This window comes from Stenella coeruleoalba (genome assembly GCF_951394435.1).
Source record: "Stenella coeruleoalba genome assembly, chromosome: 7".
NCBI lineage: Eukaryota > Metazoa > Chordata > Mammalia > Artiodactyla > Delphinidae > Stenella > Stenella coeruleoalba.
Window position 1 is genome coordinate 112,742,473 of NC_137153.1, and position 21,099 is coordinate 112,763,571.

The 21,099-nt window shown below is 39.9% G+C and overlaps 1 protein-coding gene across 2 annotated transcripts in view; it reads right to left on the bottom strand.

The window, feature by feature from the left end:
* Positions 1-21,099, bottom strand: part of PPP6C (protein phosphatase 6 catalytic subunit) — a 31,937-nt gene that overhangs the window by 4,978 nt on the left and 5,860 nt on the right. The window contains exons 2-4 of one of the 2 annotated variants that reach the window (XM_079927849.1): positions 9,930-10,025; positions 4,339-4,404; positions 3,176-3,317 (exon numbers count right to left, since the gene is read on the bottom strand). In XM_079927849.1, the coding sequence (XP_079783975.1) occupies positions 3,176-3,317; positions 4,339-4,404; positions 9,930-10,025 (304 nt within the window). The remainder of the gene's footprint in view (positions 1-3,175; positions 3,318-4,338; positions 4,405-9,929; positions 10,026-21,099) is intronic. The other variant, XM_079927850.1, reaches the window with a different exon arrangement.

Consider the following 21,099-nt stretch of genomic DNA (forward strand, 5'->3'; position numbering starts at 1 on the left):
CCAGTGTCTAACTAGTCTAAGAATGTGGTCCTGCTTTTCATTCCAGAAGTGGCTCTAAGAACCAGCTGAAACTATTAGTCAAAATGCTATAATCAAGAAGAGTTGGGCTTCCCTGGTGGCGCAGTCTCCTATGCAGGAGACACGGGTTCGTGCCCCAGTCCGGGAAGATCCCACATGCCGCAGAGCGGCTGGGCCTGTGAGCCATGGCCGCTGAGCCTGTGCGTCTGGAGCCTGTGCTCCGCAACTGGACAGGCCACGACGGTGAGAGGCCCATGTACCACAAAAAAGAAAAAAAAAAAGAAGAGCTAAATATTCATTTCACATAACCCAAAGCAAAAGCTTTTGTCTTACTATTTAATACCGGGGGGAATTTCCTGGCGGTCCGGAGGTTGGGACTCCATGCTTTCACTGCTGAGGGAGTAGGTTCCATCCCTGGTTGGGGAAGTGGGGCCCCGCAGGCCAAATAAATAAACTTAAAAAAAAAAATACTGGGCAATTCTATCAAACAGAGTAATGTATTTAATGTGACTGCCTTATTCTAGCAGGATAATCAAACAAATTAGAAGAGCATGGATAATTCCCATTTCAACATTTTTCAGGCCTAGGTTGCCTCTTCTGAGATTTTCTGCAAATTGTGCAACTACATACTTGAGTTCCATTAAGTACCCCTGTAGTCATCACTAAGGACAAACTGCCAATCAGTTCTTACATATTCTCAGCTGAACATTCTCTCTGCTGTCTACAACAGTTAATAGGGTACATTATCTCTTCTCTCAGTTAATACCACTAAGTTCTGCTCTTTGGCTTCTTCCTTAATTTCGAAAAAAAATGGATGTATCACTAATTGCCCTAAGTACGGCTGAAAATGATACAGGATATAAGACTGTGGGGTATGGTCAATCCTCATAATTTTCTAAACTATATCTCTACGTGAGGCAGGGTCCTTATTGTAAACGTCTCATGAGACAGCTCTAACATTGAGCTCAGTTTACCGGTAGGAATCTTGTGAATTTTTCACCTTAACACGTAAGCAAAGCACTTGGTTCATAATAACTGCTAACCATATATTTATCAGTGTGAACTGAAGGCCCAATATAATAGCTATATATAGACATTTTTACTACTTTAAAATCAATGTTAAGTTCCATGATGACTAAAACTGTCTCCCTCCTGAGGAGCAGATGGGCTTCCTCTTATCAAACAAAACCATAGATTAACACTAGAGCACAGCTTGGGATGAAAAAAATTCAATACTAGATGTTGTGCTGTTGTCATTTTCTTCGGTCAAGGCATCTTGATTAAAATGTCCTCCTTCCTCTCCCCCTTTTACCTCTTTTGCCCTACACTGATATGTTGGTCAAATTCTGGGGTGTAATTATATATGTAACATTAATCTTACACAGTTGGAGCCAGTTGCTTTCACTGAGCTAACACCACATAATGTATTATCCAAAATACTGATTATTTTGCAAAAGAATCAAACACTTTTTATTCCAAATGATATTTGGCATTTTGTGAATGAAAATCTGAAGTAACTTCTAGAAAGGAGATAAATATTAGCCATCTAACTTTTCAATTCCTATTAACACTATATCAACAATAAATTGTCGGGGAGTTCCCTGGTGGCCTAGTGGTTAGGATTTGGGGCTTTCACTGCTGTGGCCCGGGTTCAATCCTTGGTCGGGGAACTGAGATCCCACAAGACACGCGGTGCAGCCAAAAATAAATAAATAAATAGATAACAATACGTTGCCAAATTTCTCAATTTAATAATTGATAATGGCTGACAAAATCAGGAGTAAGAGAGTTCAGCATATCTTTATAATGACAGAAGATAATTCAAAATATAAAGTCTAAGAACTAAAGGGTTATGAAATTAATATTTTCAAATCTCTCAATATCTTCCTTAATTGTGTTCAAGGAAAATTCTTATTAATAATATCAACAGGGCTTCCCTGGTGGCTCAGTGGTTAAGAGTCCATCTGCCAATGCAGGGGACACGGGTTCGAGCCCTGGTCCTGGAGAATCCCACATGCTGTGGAACAACTAAGCCTGGGCGCCACAACTACTGAGGCTGCGCTAGAGCCCGCAAGCCACAACTACTGAAGCCCATGTGCCTAGGGCCTGTGCTCCGCAACAAGAGAAGCCACTGAAATGAGAAGCCCGCGCATGGCAATGAAGAGTAGCCCTCGTTTGCTGCAACTAGAGAAAAGCCCGTGCACAGCAACGAAGACCCAATGCAGCCAAAAATAAATAGATAGATAGATAGATAGATAATAATAATAATCTCTACAGTTCTGTTATCTACCTCCTTCAAAGAGCTTCCTAACCTCATTTTGAAAAACTTTCAACCATATAAAAATTTTATAGAAGTAGCTATTTTGCTTTTAATGGCTGCATTCTATTTATGACCTGAGGTCCTAGTATTCTCTGGAGAAAGCACACAGATTTACAGTACATCCATCCAGTATAGTACAGTGCAGCTATAAAATAACATCAAAGAAGTGAAAAGGCTGATCACAATATTAAAAAACAAGTATGATCCCATTTTAGCTTGGGGTGTGTGTACACACGTATGTATAAACACACACACACATACATATATATAGGATAGGTTCTCAAACTGAGTGTGCAAAACATTCCCTTTCAGCAGATTCTAAGGTCCCACCCCAAAAGTGGCGCCTAGCAATCTACATTTTTAACAAGCATCCCAAATGATTCCAGTGAGATAAACTGAAGACTACACTTTGAGGCACTGATCTAGAAAGACATACACCAAAAAGTTAAAAATGGTTCTCTCAGACTACTATGTATAAAGTAATAAGCTACATGGATATACTGTACAGCACAGGGAATACAGCTAATATTTTATAATAACTTTAAAAGGAATATAATCTCTAAAAATACTGAATCACTACGTTGTACATCTGAAACTAATATAATATTGTAAATCAACTATACTTCAATTAAAAAAAAAAGAATGGTTCTCTCTACATATCAATAGTCAGATTTTTAACTGACTGAGGGAAGAAAAGGAGTTAAGGGTGAGAAAGTGGAAAAAGATTATCTGTATTTTCTAATTCTACTACGAAAAGCACATGTATGACTTGTGTGGCTTTTTTCCCAAAGAGGAAGGTAAATCAATATTCAGAATCAGAGAAATAGAAGGTCTTACCATAAAATCCATACACCTGTGTAATCTGTCTACTCTCATGATTTCCTCGCAAAAGTGTAATACGATCAGGCCATTTAGCCTTTAGTGCAAGAAGGTAAGTGAAGGTCTCCAAACTATAGTAACCTCTGTCTACAAAATCACCCTGTAAAGTAAAAATTTACAGTTACAAACAATACAATAGCAACAATATTTTTTAAAAATTATACCAAAGGGCACAAACTCAAGAGACACAGCCCAAAATAACAAAAATGAAGAGTTACACATTGAATTATTTGGAAATTAGGTTTTAACAAAAAATTCAAATGGAAATAAATAAGCTGTTCCTACTAAATGTTTGTGCTAGTCTTATGCTACAGGAGCCTACAGGAACCTGCTGTGCAATCCTCTCAAGAATTTTCCCTGCAAAATCACCATTTTTTCAATTCTCTGTTACCTACATTAATAAATGTTTCTAAAAGATCATGTGTGAATCAAAAAACTTTAAATGAATTTCAAAAATCTTTTTAACTGTATCAAAAGAGCTGTCAACTTGAAGAAAATAGTTTTTTTGTAAAAGCAATTACCATAATTATAACAGTATTCTACATTTAGCTTTGTATTTAACAACTACGTAAGAGGATATACTATTTACACTTCCCATTTACGTTTTACTCGGGCCAATATTAGACCAATAGGAAAACAGCTAAAAGATTAGAAAAATGACCCAGAAATTTTCAGAAGGAAGGAAAATAACAGAAGGACTCAGAAAAAGTTCAACAGTAACATTATATTACAAAAAGAAAGTAAGCAAATATCTACCTTAACAGCAAATGTGTATATGTGTATATTAATCAATCCACAGATTAATAACAGGTGAAAATGAATGCTCAAGAAAAATCTGATAAAATAACAGTAAACTGAAGATTTATGCCTTAAACCTGTGGGCTATTTTACGGCCTAACCATTACTGAGGGCTACAACCCAGTCCTGTGTATACAGCAGTTTACAAAAGCAATTATTCTCAACTAGAGGACACAGCAAAATGTAGAAAAGCATAGAATCACCTTTTCATGTATTTAAATAGTGATTTTCACATGGCAACGAAATTATTACATAATTTACATGTAGTAACTCAGATTCCTTCCATTTAAAATAAGTACTTGACATCACTGGTGTTTACATACCATAAATATGTAGTTTGTGTCAGGAACCTGACCTCCAGTTCTGAATAGTTCACAAAGGTCATAAAACTATAAAAGAAAGGCAATATATGCTGATTACAAATTCCTGTGAAGGAGTAAAATAATAAAACCGAGGCCAAACTGTATAAAGAAGCAGTTAATTAAGAGGACTTCAAATATTTACATTTATACAAAGAAATGAAGTGCAAACTAAACTGCCAAGCACACAGCTCCCAAGCCTTAAAAAAAAAAAAGCACTAAAATGAAGCTCAGTTATCACTAAAATCATTCCTAAGTCATTAATGTTATAGGCAACCCCCTTTCAAGTTTCTTTCATACTTCTCCCCATCTATCACTTGAGAATTTGAAATCATTTATCAGTTACCTGTCAATAAGCTAACCCAATCACCTTGCCCCACCTTCAGCATCTATCTTAAAGAGATAAAAGATAAGGAAACAAGTGGATAAGAATTTCTTTGGAAGAATGAATTTACATGACACTTCGTAGTGTCGTAAAGAGCAGATCAACCTACCTTCTTACACTCTACTTTGGAAGATGTGTACCCTCAGCTTCTACAGCTGTGGAGAGTCTTCTCAATAATCAGTAGAAAAAGAATAGTATATTTCATCATATTCTACTTGACTGAAAATTTAACTGACAAAAATGTGCGTTTGATAACTTCAGTCAACTCGATTATCCTAATCCTACTTCCTAAAGTCACAGTTTTTCTGAAAAAGGATTTTAGATTAAAGGAACTGACTATAATATACCATACCAACTACAACCAATAATTTCCTTCACATCTATCTTTTACACTTGAAAGTAGTATTACTACTTAAATTTCTAACACTTAAAACAGTACAGAAATCTTAGTCATAGTGAACAAAACTGAAATTTAAAGATTAACTACTGAAATAAAGTACTACCCTTTGTAGCAATGTTTCATAAGTCTGAAGAGTTGTCACTTGCTTAAAAAAAAAAACTTTAGAAAGTTTAAAATAAAATTTTCCTATCTTCTTAAAATTAGCAAGCAAACAAATGAAACAAATTCAGCCTCAGTCAACTGGTAGACTATTATTTATTCAAAATATATGCTGTCCATTTCTACAAAGTGGAATCCCTTCCTTTGAAGGAATATACTTCTCACTTCCCACCGCACAGATATATATATGATGTGTGTATGTATATCATATATATGTATAAATACAATCACACACAATATGAGTAGTAAAAAATAAGTATATATATACACATATACATATATGTGTTTGTGTTACTTTGGCCTAGTAACTCCACTTCTGTGACTATATCCTAAAGGCAAAAAAAAAAAAGTCTGTATAACATAAAGAAAATGCATCATAGCATCATTTCTAATAACAGAAGAAACAACCTTCGTAACTAACGTAAGGGAATATTAATAAAGTATGATCTACTAATTCGAAGACCTGGACCTTAGGCAGTCATAAATAATGATTATAATGGCAACTATGTAGCAAAGTGGGAAAATGACTAGGGAAAAGAATGGAACACAAAACTATACCTCTAATATAACTATACAATTTTGTCATGTAAAAATTGAGTATGTACACACTCAAAGTCAGGAAGGAAACATGAAAAAGTTTTATGAAACAATTGCTTCTATAAAAGTGTGGTGAAAGAGTGTCCTTAGACTTTACTACTGATGTCTGTAGAAACACATTCTTGAATAAAAGCTTTGTAAGTTTCCATTTAACTTATATATATTTAATGGATGATCAAAAATTCTGCTTTGGGGACCCATAGTTCCTACTCCATATTGGTAGTTTTTTCCAAAATTCTTTAATATAATAAATATTTACTGAAAACATATGCAGACAATTAACCTTGTCATACATTACTGGAAGCCCATCTCATTATTTCACAAATAATTTCTACCATCTATTGTATGTTTTTCATATCACACACACTCTGTAAATGTTCTCATTTTAAAACAAAACCAGTCCCGAGAAGTGGATTTTATTCCATTATTAGAGGCAAGGAAATAGTTGGCTAACTCAGCAGTTTTTAAACTTTCTGGTTTCAGGACCCACTCATAGTCTTAAAAATTACAGGTCCCCAAAAAGCTTTTGTTTATACGTTATATGAATCAGTATTAACCACATTAGAAATTTAAAGTGTAACACATACTTTCATACAGGTATGTGTTACAAAAGGGAAAAGAATTTTAATAACCTTTAGAGATAATGGTGCATATTCTTCTTTTAATACATCAAAACTTGACAATTGGTCTCTTCTCAAACTCTGTTAGATAAGTTGGTCTAACACTTTGAGTGGGTAACACACTGGTTATTTGGAAATGGAAATGACATTTCTTTATACATCATCAAAAAAATATTTGTTAATTTACTCACCTCATCAGAAAAGTCTTTTAAGTATCAGAAGCTAGTAGCCTCATGGTGGTAAACTCAAATTTTCTAAAATTCCACTATTTCACTTGAAAACTCAAATACTGTCATCAGCAACAAATAACGTCAATTGTTTTCCTTGAAGTGACTGGCTCACTTCGTTCACTTTTGCAAAACAGTTGCTAAATACCTGTAGTTTGTCATTCATTCTCTCAGGTAAAAACAGCGTTCCGTTGAAAAAAAGAGGCTGTTTCAGCAGGAGATGCAAAGAACTGCACAAGTACTTTTCTTTTGAGCAAACCATTTTTCTTTGATATGCAGTAGATGTGCTTTATGCATACTTCCTATTTCATCACAGGGACTACTCAAAAGATGTATCTACTGAGGGGTCAAGAGTGCCAATTAATATTACTGCTTCATCATGGACATTCTTAAGTGATACTGGCATTTTATTTTACTGTACATGCATGCATGCTGGTGAAGAATACAATGACAACCAGCATAGGCTGGTGACACTCCCTTGATTCATGCTGAGGCACCAACAGTTTTACCCTCAGTTGATTTTCTGCCAACTTACAGATGCTCAAGGGTCCACAGGCCATATTTAAAGAACTGAAGAGCTAGCTGAAATGGCTTCTTAAACAGCTGTTATGTACCCAAGCAGGACTTAACTTAAACCAAGCTCTGTCTGACACTGAAGTCTACAATCTCCTCACTAGATTATGTTGTTTCAATGCTTCTCAGCAACTGTATGCTTGTCAACATTTCTTATGAGTTTATTTATACTCATAAACCAATCCTGCAATTCCAAAACTAGCCCAAGGGGGAAGACAACTGTACAAGTCCCAAAAGATACACCTTACATTTGACTAGTCTGCAGACATTTAGAAGCTCCTCAAGTCCCATGCTTTTGATGAGCAATTGTTTTAAAGGGTCAAATACAAGAGAAACACGGCTCAATTTGGTGGTAGTCTTAAAATAACATGGGCTGGGAGTTCCCTGGGGGCCTAGTGGTTAGAATTCCAGGCTTTCACTGACGTGGCCCAGGTTCAATCCCTGGTCGGGGAAGTGAGATTCCACAAGCCGTGCAGCCAAAAAATAAATAAATAAATAGCATGGGCTATCGGGCACCCAAATGAGTTTCAAATCTCAGCTCTGTCCCTTAGTAGCTGTGCGAATTTGGGTTAATTCCTCAATCTTTCAACTCAGTTTCCTTCTCTACAAAACCCTACCTCATAGGAACCTTAAAAAAAAAAATTGACATGCAATATGTGAAAAAGTACATTATTAATGTCAAAACACAAGATAAATGAAAGTAAGAATTGTACATCTGACTGAAGGTATATATAATCTATCAGTAGAAGTGCAAATTTATTATCTGAATTAATTTTAGCAGTTTGAAGTTGTCTCTAACTTCCTGACCTCTGATTATGACTATAATTCATATTATTGAAAAGTCTTGGGGAATTCCCTGGCAGTTCAATAGTTAGGACTCTGCACTTTCTGGTTTTTTTTTTGCAGTACGCGGGCCTCTCACTGTTGTGGCCTCTCCCGTTGCAGAGCACAGGCTCCGGTCACGCAGGCTCAACGGCCATGGCCCACGGGCCCAGCCGCTCCGTGGCATGTGGGATCTTCCCGGACCGGGGCATGAACCCGTGTCCCCTGCATCAGCAGGCGGACTCTCAACCACTGCGCCACCAGGGAAGCCCAGGACTCTGCACTTTCACTGCCAAGGGCACGGGTTCGATCCCTGGTCAGGAACTAAGATCCCACAAGCCTCGTGCTGCGGCCAATAAACACAGGTAACCCCTCAATTTTAATATTATAATCAAGGGAAAGCATTACTTGGTTTATTTCAGCTTTTAGAAATATGTTAAGGCACTGCTTACATTAATACCCTTTATGTTAGCAAAATACAAATATTTATTATACTTTTGGAGAGAAGTTACATGGAAATTAAGAAGAACTCCTAAGGTCTACTTTAGAGAACTAGAATTTTAACAGATTAAATATGACATAGTGGGGGCCTCTATTTAGAAGCTGATAACATGCAGATGTCATTCATTATAACCTCACACATCCAAAGAACAGACTGAAAAACCAAAAAGAAAAGAGCTAAGTAGTCAAAATAGAACTTTATGGGACTTCCCTGCTGGTCCAGTGACTAAGAGTCCGCCTTCCAGTGCAGGGGACGCAAGTCCGATCCCTGGTCAGGGAACTAAGATCCCACATGCCACGGGGCAGCTAAGCCTGCATGCCGCAACTACTGAGCCTGCACGCTGTAGAGCCCTAGTGCCGCAACTAGAGAGAAACCGGCAACGAAGGGCCTGCGCGCCGCAACGGACACCCAGGGCAGCCAAATTAAAAGAAAAAAAAAATAGAACTGTACTCATGGAGCAGCCCTCAATCACAACCAAGCTACACACATTTCTGCTTCTTTAGGCAGTCATAGTTAAGGTCCTGTAGGAATTCATAAATACTATATTGTTCACAAATATCATGTCTTATAGCCCCAACTCCATTGCATGCACAGAGCAGGCTATGAGTGTTCTGTTCAGCTTTCATTTCCCAGTAAAAAAGAAAAAACTACAAATACACAGTTTTCTAACTAGGCTAAACACTAACAGTAAGAGTCTAAAGATGAGGTGTACCCCTCCTGTCAATGCTCTGAAACTCTTAAAAACAAACAAAACCCCAGCAGATGAAAAAATGAACTTTCTCATCCCATTCTAGCACTGACTTGCTGTAAAATCATGCACCAATAATTTTATCTTTCTGAACTGCTGCTATTCTCATTCCCACTAAGGAAATGATAAATTTTCAATAAATTTCAATAAAATTTTCAATAAAATATGACATTAAGTGAACAGAACAGAAATGAACAGAATGAATAGAAAATTAGTGCCTAACACCAAAGCATCTGCTATCAATCATAATAACTAGGAGCAGCCCGCATTTGTATTTTATACCTCCCCCGTCCACAGAGCTATAATGCTTCTTCACTTTCTAAGTATGATTTCAACGAAGTCCATGAATAATTTGACCACTGCTTTTATTCACTTTAACAGTAAACAGGAATCATTAATGTCACACAGACTGAGGCACCCTAGCCAACCACCAGCATTTTTTTTTTTAATATTTTGCAGCACAACTGGAAACAGACATGGACAGACAGTACAAAAGCTAAAAATCTCCGCATGAAATTTTACCTGTCCATGTATGTCTCCACACACTGTTACTGGTGTTGATACTGGCTGGACGTTTGACTCTTCCAAGAGGAGGTCACAAACATAGTCACATAGCCGCTGTAAGAAGAGAAAATAAAATGCAACCTTTTATTACAATATTAAAACTAAAGACCAAATGCAAAAAAGACAAGAACTAATCCGTGTATTGTTTCACAGGAAAGGAAACTATGATGATTCTGGGATTCGATTTCTGTCAGCTTTTACCTTCCTCTCACAATGCCTATTCCAAAATGCAAACTCCCTGGCTTACAGGTAATAGGTTCTAGAAGACAGAGAGCTCTGCAAGGAACTGTAAAATGATGTTTTTCAACAAAAAAATGCAAAAGTCAATAAAGAGGAAAAGGTTTTTACCTGCTAATTTTTTTTTTTTTTTTTTTTTTTTGCGGTACACAGGCCTCTCACCCCTGTGGCCTCTCCCGTTGCGGAGCACAGGCTCCGGATGCGCAGGCCCAGCGGTCATGGCTCACGGGCCCAGCCGCTCCGCGGCACGCAGGATCCCCCTGGACCGGGGCACGAACCCACGTCCCCTGCATAGGCAGGCGGACTCTCAACCACTGCGCCACCAGGGAAGCCCTTATCTGCTAATTCTTAAAGTACATTGCAAACCACGCACTTACCAAATATGACCCAGCAACTGCATTCTTGGCAATGAAAATTTATGATCACATAAAAACCTGTACACAAAGGTCCATAGAAGCTTAATTCATAAGAGCCAAAAACTAGAAATAAATCAGTTGTCCTTCAACAGTGAACAGTTAAATTATGGTACATTCACACTGTGGAATACTGTTCAGCAATAAAAAACAAACTACTGACACATGACAATCTGTATAAATTTCAAGGGATTTATGCTGAGTGGGGAGAAAAAAAAAAACCTATCCCAAAAGGTTATATACTGTATGATTCCATTTATATAACATTCTTGAAATAAAAAATTTATAGAAATGGAGACCAGATTAGTGATTGCCAACGGTCTAGGAGGTAGGGGCAGCAGGAGGGAAATGCATATGGTTACAAAAAGGACAACATGTGGACTCCTCGGGGTGACAGAACTGTCTGTATCATGAATGTGGTATTAGATACATGAGACTACAGATATAACAATACTGCATAGAACTAAATACACACACAAATGAGTACAAGTAAAACTGGAGAATTATGAACAAGATCGTGGAGTGTATCAATGTCAATATCCTGATTGTGGTATTTGTTCCACAAGACGTTACTACCAGAGAAAACTGGGTAAAGGGTACATGGGATCACTTGGTATTATTTCTTACAATTGCATATAAATCTACAATTATCTCAAAATAGAAAGGTTAACAAAATTAATCACAAAATGTACATTTAAGAGTCACTCTACCTTTTAAAAAGAACTCTAGGGGAACTTCCCTGGTGGCGCAGTGGTTAAGAATCCTCCTGCCAATGCAGCAGATACGGGTTCGAGCCCTGGTCCGGGAAGATCCCACATGCCGTGCAGCAACTAAGCCCGTGCACTACAACTACTGAGCCTGCACTCTAGAGCCCGCATGCCACAACTGCTGAAGCCCACGCGCCTAGAGCCTGTGCTCCGCAACGAGAAGCCACTGCAATGAGAAGCCCATGCACCGCAACAAAGAGTAGCCTCTGCTCGCCACAACTAGAGAAAGCCCGCGCACAGCAACAAAGACTGAACGCGGCCAAAAATAAATATAAATAAAGAATCTGCCTGCCAACGCAGGGGACACGGGTTCGAGCCCTGGTCCGGGAAGATCCCACGTGCCGCGGAGCAACTAAGCCCATGCATCACAACTACTGAGCCTCCACTCTATAGCCCACAAGCCACAACTACCGAAGCCCACGCGCCTAGAGCCCATGCTCCACAACAAAGAGAAGCCACTGCAATGAGAAGTCCACGCACCGCAACAAAGAGTAGCCCCCGCTCGCCGCAACTAGAGAAAGCCTGCATGCAGCAACAAAGACCCAACACAGCCAAAAATTAATTAAGGAATTAATTTTTAAAAAAAGAACTCTAGGGACTTCCCTGGTGGTCCAGTAGGTAAGACTCCATGCTCCCAATGCAGGGGGTCCAGGTGTGATCCCTGGTCAGGGAACTAGATCCCACGTGCATGCTACAACCAAGAGTTTGCATGCCACAACTAAGAGTTCACATGCCACAACTAAGAAGTCCGCATGCCGCAACTAAAGAAGTCTGCATGCCGCAACGAAGATCCAGCGTGCTGCAACTGAGACCTGGCACAGCCAAAATAAATATTAAAAAAAAAAAAAAAGAACTGGGGGGGAATCTTCCTTCCATCTGAGACCAGTTAATACTACAGTCAGAGGCCCTACTAGATTTTATGAATATCTGCCAAGAAAGGACAAGTTAAACTACACAAGCATAATGAAATGATTTTAAACATTAAGGAATCTAAATGCTACAATTTACTTAAATATATGAGAGACACACTTTAACAGTTATAGCGGGCTTCCCTGGCGGCGCAGTGGTTGAGAGTCCGCCTGCCGATGCAGGGGACATGGGTTCGTGCCCCGTTCCGGGAAGATCCCTCATGCCGCGGAGCGGCTGGGCCCGCGAGCCATGGCCGCTGAGCCTGCGCGTCCGGAGCCTGTGCTCCGCAACGGGAGAGGCCACAACAGTGAGAGGCCCGCGTACCGCAAACAAACAAACAAACAAACAAACAAAAACAGTTATAGCTACAACACTTTACACAGAGGCAAGCATAGGAGAGAACTCACAATGGGAGGGGGGAGGAAGAGCAAGAAAAAAGTCCCCCCCCAAAAAATGAGGGGAAATCAAGCTGTTTAAAACATCTTCAAAATAAAAAGGTTTGCTCCTATTCATAGGATAAGTTCCTGATCTTCAAATATCACCTCAAAGGCAAGATCACCTTTTTGGCCTGGAGTCCTTCTGGCCCTGAGTAGGGAGCTCCTTCTGTGCTGAATTTCCTACAACCCTCAGATGCTTCAATAAACAATCCTTGGTCCAGATATATAATCCATCCATTATTTGTGAAAGGAACAGACACTGGTGAGTGAAACAATGTTTCTGAACTCAGAGCCTTAAGTTTATCATGAAAGATGGTCTCTAAGGCTCCTTCAGTTCCACTTTGCATTTGTTTAAAAAAAACAAAAACAAAAAACCTCAGCTTTTTCCTTCCTATGTAGGGGAAAACTCAGTTCTTCCCTACTTTGTGCTTCTTTCCTATGTGTCTCCCTTACTAGTCACACAGAACACTCACAGTTTTGACACTCCTGGTCACCAAGGTTTTTTCTCCCTACAATATGCAATTCTCTGCAACACCAGCAGGGTATCCTACGATTTAACTCAATTCTGACATTATCTACCAGAGATAGTGTCAGATCCCACAGGTTAAGGGCTCAGTCCCACAACACTGCCCCCCCCACAACTCCCCTGCCAATATACACACACACTTCAGACACCAGTTGCAAGCCCAGGTTATCACCTGCGCTTCTAACCAACCGGGTATAGATCAGAGGTTCCAAAGACCTCCTCCTTAGGTTTGAATAATTTGCTAGAGCAGCTCACAGAACTCAGGGAAACACTTGCATTTACCAGTTTACTAAAGGATGTGATAAAGGATACAGATGACATCCACATTTAAGAGATATACCGGGCAAGGTATGGGGAAAGGATGGAAACCACTGATCTTTTTACTATCACCATAGTTTTGCCTTTTCTAGAATGTCATATAGTTGGAATCATACATATGTTGTCTTTTCAGGTTGGCTTCTTTCACGTAGTAATACGCATTTAAGCTTCCTTCATGTCTCTCCATGGCTTGATAGCTCATTTCTTTTTAGCGCTGAATAATATTCCATTATCTCAATGTACCAGTTTATTTAACCATTTGTCTACTGAAGGACATCTTGGTTGCTTTCAAATTTTGGCAATTATGAATAATGCTGCCATAAACATCTGTGTATAGGTTTTACAGTGGATGTTAAGTTTTCAACTCATTTGGATAAACACCATGACTGCTACATCATATGGTAAGGGTGTTTAGTTTGGTAAGAAACTGCTAAATGATCTTCCAAAGTGACTGTACTAGTCTGCATCCCCATCAACAATGAGTGAGAGTTTCCGTTGCTCTACAGTTTTGCCAGTGTTTGGTGCTGTCAGTGTCTTGGATTCTGGCCATTCTAATAGGTGTGTAGTGGTACTGCCTTGTTGTTGTTTTTGTTTTGTTTTGTTTTTGGCCGTACCACGCGGACTGTGGGATCTCAGTTCCCTGACCAAGGACTGAACCTGGGCCCTCGGCAGTGAAAGCAAGAGTCCTAACCACTGGACCGCTGGGGAATTCCCACCTTGCTTTAATTTGCATCTCCCTAATGACATATGATATGGAGTGCCTTTTCATAGGCTTATTTGTCATCTATATATCTTCTTTGCTGAGGTATCTGTTCAAGTCTTTGGCCCTTTTTTTTCTTTTGGCTGTGTTGGGTCTTCGTTGCTGTGCATGGGCTTCCTCTAGTTGCGGTGAGTGGGGGCTACTCTTCGTCGTGGTGTGCAGGCTTCTCATTGCGGTGGCTTCTCTTGTTGCAGAGCATGGGCTCTAGGCATGCAGGCTTCAGTAGTTGCAGCACATGGGCCCAGTAGTTGTGGCACGCGGGCTCTAGAGCGCAGGCTCAGTAGTTGTGGCACACGGGCTTAGCTGCTCTGCGGCATGTGGGATCTTCCCGGACCAGAGCTCGAACCTGTGTCTCCTACATTGGCAGGCGGATTCTTAACCACTGAGCCACCAGGGAAGCCCATTTGGCCCATTTTTAATAGGGTTGTTTGTTTTCCTACTGCTGAGTTTTAAGAGTGTTTTGTTTATTCTGGATAAAAGTCCCTTATCAGACATGTCTTTCACAAATATTTTCTCCCAGTCCGTGGCTTGCCTTCTCATTCTCTTGAAAGCATCTTTTGCAGAGCAACGTTTTTGTTTGTTTTTTTAATATTCTTTTTTTTTTTTTGGCTGTGTGGCTTGTGGGATTTTAGTTCCCTGACCAGGGATCAAACCTGGGCCCTCAGCAGTGACAGCATGAAATCCTAACCACTGGACCACCAGGGAATTCCCATGCAGAGCGAAGTTTTTAATTTTAATAAGCCCAGTGTTTCTCAATTATTTTTTTATGATTGTTTTGATTTGTCTGGGTTTTGTTTGGGGGACGGGGAACCAGGAATTTGTGGGGCTTTTTTAACAACTTCATTGAGATATAATATATATATAATTCACACATTGTAAAATTCACCCCTTTAATGTATAAATGGTTTTCAGCATGTTCACTGTTGGGCAACCATCACCATAATCAATTTTAGAACATTCTCATCACCCCAAAAAGAAACTGTATACTCATTGGCACTCATCTCCCACCTCCCACAACCCCACCCCACAGCCCTAGGCAATCACTAGTCTGCTGTGTCTATGGATTTGTTCATTCTGGACATCTAGAAATGGGGCCTTTTGTGACTGGCTTCTTTCACTTAACATATGTTTTTAAAGTTCATCCACATTGTAACATACATGATTTGTTTGTTCTTCTTTATAGTTGAATAATATTCCATTGTATGTATTTACCACATTTTGCTTATCCATTCATCAGTTGCTGGACATTTGGGTTCTTTCCACTATTTGGCTGTAAGAATTTGATTTTGACACACTAAGTCTGCAATGGCTGTCAGACTTCAAAGTGCCTAAGATGTGCTGTAAACAGCTGACCCAGTGAGTCCTGAATTCAAGGAAAAGGATGCAGGCTAGAGAGACCAATTTGGAGATTGTCAGGAAATATATATTTCAAGTCATGAGACTAGAAGAGACAACTAAACTGGCTGCTTACAAATAGGGAAAAGGATAAGTTACAAAAAGGAGTCTTAATACTTCACACAGAAGTTAGGGACAGAAGGAGGAACCAGCAAAAGGGACTGCTTGATGAGGTACAAAGGAAACCATGAGAGTGTAGTATTGTGGAAGTCCGGTGAAGAAAATGTTTCAAAAGAGGAGTAATCAGCTATGTTCAATACTGATGGAAGGGGCTTCCCTAGCAGCGCAGTGGTAAAGAATCCGCCTGCCAATGCAGGGGACATGGGTTCGAGCCCTGGTCCGGGGAGATCCCACATGCCGTGGAGCAACTAAGCCCGTGCGCCACATCTACTGAGCCTGCACTCTAGAGCCTGCGAGCCACAACTACTGAACCCGCGTACCACAACTACTGAAGCCTGTGCTCCTAGAGCCCATGCTCCACAAGAGAAGCCACCACAATGAGAAGCCTGCACATCTCAACGAAGAGTAGCCGCCTCTCGCCACAGCTAGAGAAAGCCAACGACAGCCCGACACATCCAAAAATAAATAAAATAAACAAAATTTAAAAAAAAGAAAATACTGATGGAAGGTCAAATTTTGGAGGAATAGAGTAGGGCCCAGAGAGAATACTCCTTTACTCCTAAATCAACAAGTACCAATTGCAGGATATCTTACACAAGTAACACAATGGCACAGTTCAGAGGTTAAGAGCGCAGTCTCTGAAGTCAAAGAGATCACAGAACAATATCACCTCAACTTCTTACTACCTATTACTTAGCTTACTGTCTGTTACTTAGCTGTGTAACCCTGCTAAGTTACTTCATCTCTCTGTGCCTCAGTTTCCTCATCCACAAAATAGAAATACCAACCTGGGGGACTTCCCTGGTGGTCCAGCAGTTAAGAATCTGCCTTCCAATGCAGGGGACGCGGGTTCAATCCCTGGTCGGGGAACTAAGATCCCACATACCTCAGGGCAACTAAGCCCATGCGGCGAAACTACTGAGCCCGCCTGCACACCACATCGAAGAGCCGGAGCGCCACAACAAAAGATCCCACATGCCTCAATGAAGATCCCACGTACCACAACTAAGACCCAACGCAGTAAAATGAAAAAATAATAAAATAAAATAAGCTAGGAGGATATACATCAAACCCAAAACAGCAGTTGCCAGAGATGTCAACCAAAACGCATTCCACTTTCATCTTTGTTTATTTATTTTACTTTTTAAAAAAGCATGAAGGGGCTTCCCTGATGGCTCAGTGGTGAAGAATCCACCTGCCAATGCAGGGGACACGGGTTCGAGCCCTGGTCCGGGAGGATCCCACATGCCGTAGAGCAACTAAGCCTGTGCGCCACAACTGCTGAGCCTGAGCTCTGGAGTCTGCGAGCCCCACTGCTGAGCCTGTGTGCCACAGCCGCTGGGGCCTGTGTGCCTGGAGCCTGTGCTCTGCAACAAGCACCGCAATGCGAAGCCCATGCACCACGGCAAGGAGTGGCCCCTGCTCGCCACAGCTGGAGAGAGCCCGCGCGCAGCAATGAAGACCCAACACAGCCAAAAATAAATAAATAAACAAATAAATTTATTTTAAAATATATATATATATTGAGTTGGCCAAAAAGTTCCGTAACACCTTATGGGAAAACCCGAAGGAACTTTTTAGCCAACTCAATATATGACTCAATTTATCTGAAATGCCTGGAATAGGCAAATCCATGAAGATATAAAATAGATTAATGGTTGCTTAGGGCTGGACTTTGAGGTAAGGGGTAACGGGGAGTTTCTGTTAATGGGTATAGTTTCTCTTTGGGATGATAAAAATGTTCTAACATTGATTATGGCAATGTTTGCACAACTCTGTAAGTATAGTAAAACCCACTGGGAAAAAAACCCCACTGAATTATACACTTTAAAAATTAATTTTATGATATGTGAATTATATCTCATAAAACTGTTATTTTTAAATTAATAATATATATTACTTCTTTAAAAATAATAATTACCACGTTGACCATAACCACTCAAATCTACTCCTTGTGGATAGAGGTAGCTGTCCTCCCAATCAATTTCAAAAGATCAGTGTTGTACAACATCCTCTTTCTATTATAATCCATTAGACCTGTGATATATAATTTATTATTTGTATAGTAATTAGCTCCCAAAGTTTACAATTACTGTTTGCATTTTTTTTTCACCCTAACTCACTTCCATCTAGCTTAAGGGTAGTTCCAAAGAACAAATATGCCATGATTGGCCTGTATTTTTTTATAGTCTTTCATTACCACCTCCCTTCTCAGTCAGCCAGAAAAAAGAGCACTACTTTTTTTAGGTTAGCCTCATAGAGCAACAATTTATACTTTTAAATGTACTTTCTGAAACTATACAATTTTAAAAATAAAACAATATAGTGATGTTTTAAAGTACCTATCTCAGGACCTTACCCACCTTTCTTAGGTATAATGCCTTGCTCAATTAATATTTGCGATTTTTTTCAGGTACCCTCACCAAACCTCCTCAAAGAGAATTCCACCAAGGTATCTGCAGAAGTGCTTTGCTGTAATTTGTCCAGGAGTGGGCAGAGTTTTCTGTTTGTTGCCAGGAGGCCTGCTCGTTCTCAGGCACTTGTCCCATCCACACTCTTTCAGATTGCACACCTTTTAAGAACAGGTCTAACTTCCATCAGTGAAGGTCAGGGCCCATACCTAATATATTCTCTGACATAAGCGTATAATGTTGATCTCTCCTCTTGTCCACTCTTGTAAATTTGGGGGCTCCACCAAATTTGGTGTACACCCCTTTAAAGATCAATTATTAGTATGTTACCCAAACAAACCAACCTACTATAAACTCCACCATGAATTAAGCCAGACTGTCCTCTAGAGAGGGTTGTCCTCACCCTGCATTACACTGTACTCCGTTCCCAATCGCTTTTTCTCAAATTGCACTTTAATGTCATACTATCAACCTGTAGTAAAGGACATTATAGGAAACAGTCCTCTACAGAGCTTGTCATTGCGTGGACTATAAACAAAGTGCACAGGATGCCGTGATTAAATAGTTGCCTTCAAGGAGGACTGGGGGAGGAATGTCTCTTTGTTTCTTCCATCAAGGATAGATGTGATTTCCCTGAGAAGCTTATTTTTATCATCTTACAGACTCTGTAAATTTTTTTTAATTGATCAGTTTACATCTTTCTGTAGGCTCCTAGAAAGCTTAAGGCCTAATCTCAAAGAAGTAACCCAGTCATCATAGCTTTTATTTTATATGTACTATTCTTATTTTTCCTATTGGCTCCATCTTGGTTTCCTATCTTTATTTTCTTTTTGTCTCATTTTTCTTACTTATTCTGAATATAATTTATCTTGCTATATTGAATGCTGCTTTGTAAACCACTCTATATACTTTTTAGAACAAAGTGAGTTATCATTTAACATTCTGAAACTAATCACAGCACAGATTCGTGAGGGACTCTATAGTTCCCATTTTGAATGCTGCAGAATTTGCACCCACATATGACTGGCTCTCCTGGCCCATAATGCCTCCTGAACTGCAAGTCACTTATGGTGACTGGCCCAAACCCCCCAGGGCTGATCTGAAAGTAACAGGAGACCATTAGCTAAAGAGCATCACTGTGAAACCCTACCAAAAGCCAGTGAGTGCCTAGGGAACCATGTAAACTACTAAAGCAACATCTTCAACCCGAGGCCAGGCACGCTAACTTGAGTAAAGTTAACAGCTGCCTCCTATAACTGCCACTTCTGCAGTCCCAACAGAGGACTTAGAGCACTAAGCCTCTAAGCCAAAGCCACTGCCTCTCATCACTCCAGTTCAGCAGCACTTACAAATTCATGTCAAGAACACAGAAAAATAAGAAGTCTATGAAATCTCAGCACAAACTCTACACATGTCAGCCAACTACACACACACTGGCCTCTCAGAGCCCAGTCTTGCCATGGGAGAGGCTCCTCCAAAGCCCTTCACAGCTTTTTTTTGCAGCTTGATTTGTAGGAAGCATGGTTCGTTTCTCTTTCTGCCCCAAAGCAGTCACTGAGGCAAGATTCTCAATCTTATCCCAAATTTAGGGCAAACTACATCCATTTCTCCCCACGGTGCCTAATTAATTCCTAATCCTTGAAAAAGTAGAGGTTCATGGACCCATTCTTAGGAGACCCTATTTCCCTTCTCTACGTTTTCCTCAAGATACTTGTTTACAGATCCACTCTATTCTCTGCTCCTGTCTCCCTGTTCTCTCTTGCCCCTCAAATACACTGGGGTTTGAATTTCTGTAATTCTTCGTTTAGCTGATCTTGTTATTGGAAACATACTATTTCCTTTATTTACTTTTACATACTGGTATTTACAAAATTTCTTCTTAAGAAATAAAAATCTATCTAAGATTATATTCTACACAGCCTTTGAATAGAGTCTCTACTATAACACAAATCACTGGGAATGAAGAGTGGGAGCGGGAATCCAAGATGACAATGATATTCACACGCTAACAATCCAGAAGGAAATATCTGTACCTTCAGTAAAAACCAGGGTTTCTGAGCCCTGGCACTACCGACAACTCTCTGTTGTGGGGGCTGCTGTCCTGTGCACTGTATGATGTTCAGCAACATCTGGCCTTTACACCCCCTAGATAACTGCGAAAATCTACAAGTGTCTCCAGACATCGCCAAATATCCGCTCGGGGGCAAAATCACCCCCAGCTGAGAACCACTGGTCTAGACCTTTCTCCTGAGTTTAACACTATTAGAACAGTGTCTGGAGCACATTTGGTAATCAATAAATATTTGTTACCCAACAGATCTGTTTATCCAACAGTTTTCTGAACGTTTCTGCCTCAGCGTCTTGACTTGGCAGCATCTCAAATTCAGTCTGGCCCAAACCAAACTCCCTTGTATGCCTTAATCTAGTTATTAGTATTTACTAAGTAATCCATGCCAGAAACTAAGAGATTACACTAAACTCTTCTCTCTCTCAAACCTAGACATAATCTGTCAACAGGTCCTATTATACCATCTTCATTTCCTTTTAAACACCACAACCACTTGTTACTGGCTTACTTCAAAAGCTTTCATGTCACCTGGTCTATTGCTCCTATGACATTTTTGTCCCATTCCAATCCAAGGTCCATAATGCTGCTAGAAAATTCCTAAAACCTGTCACTGCCCCCCTTAAAAACCTCTCAAGGACACTCCTCTATGATAGTGTTTCCCAAACTCCATTCAGATATCACCTTTATGATTTTGTCATATTCCTACTACATACAACAGTGTATCTCTCTAATAGTTTCCTTTGAATCTACTTTTCAGTTAGCCATAT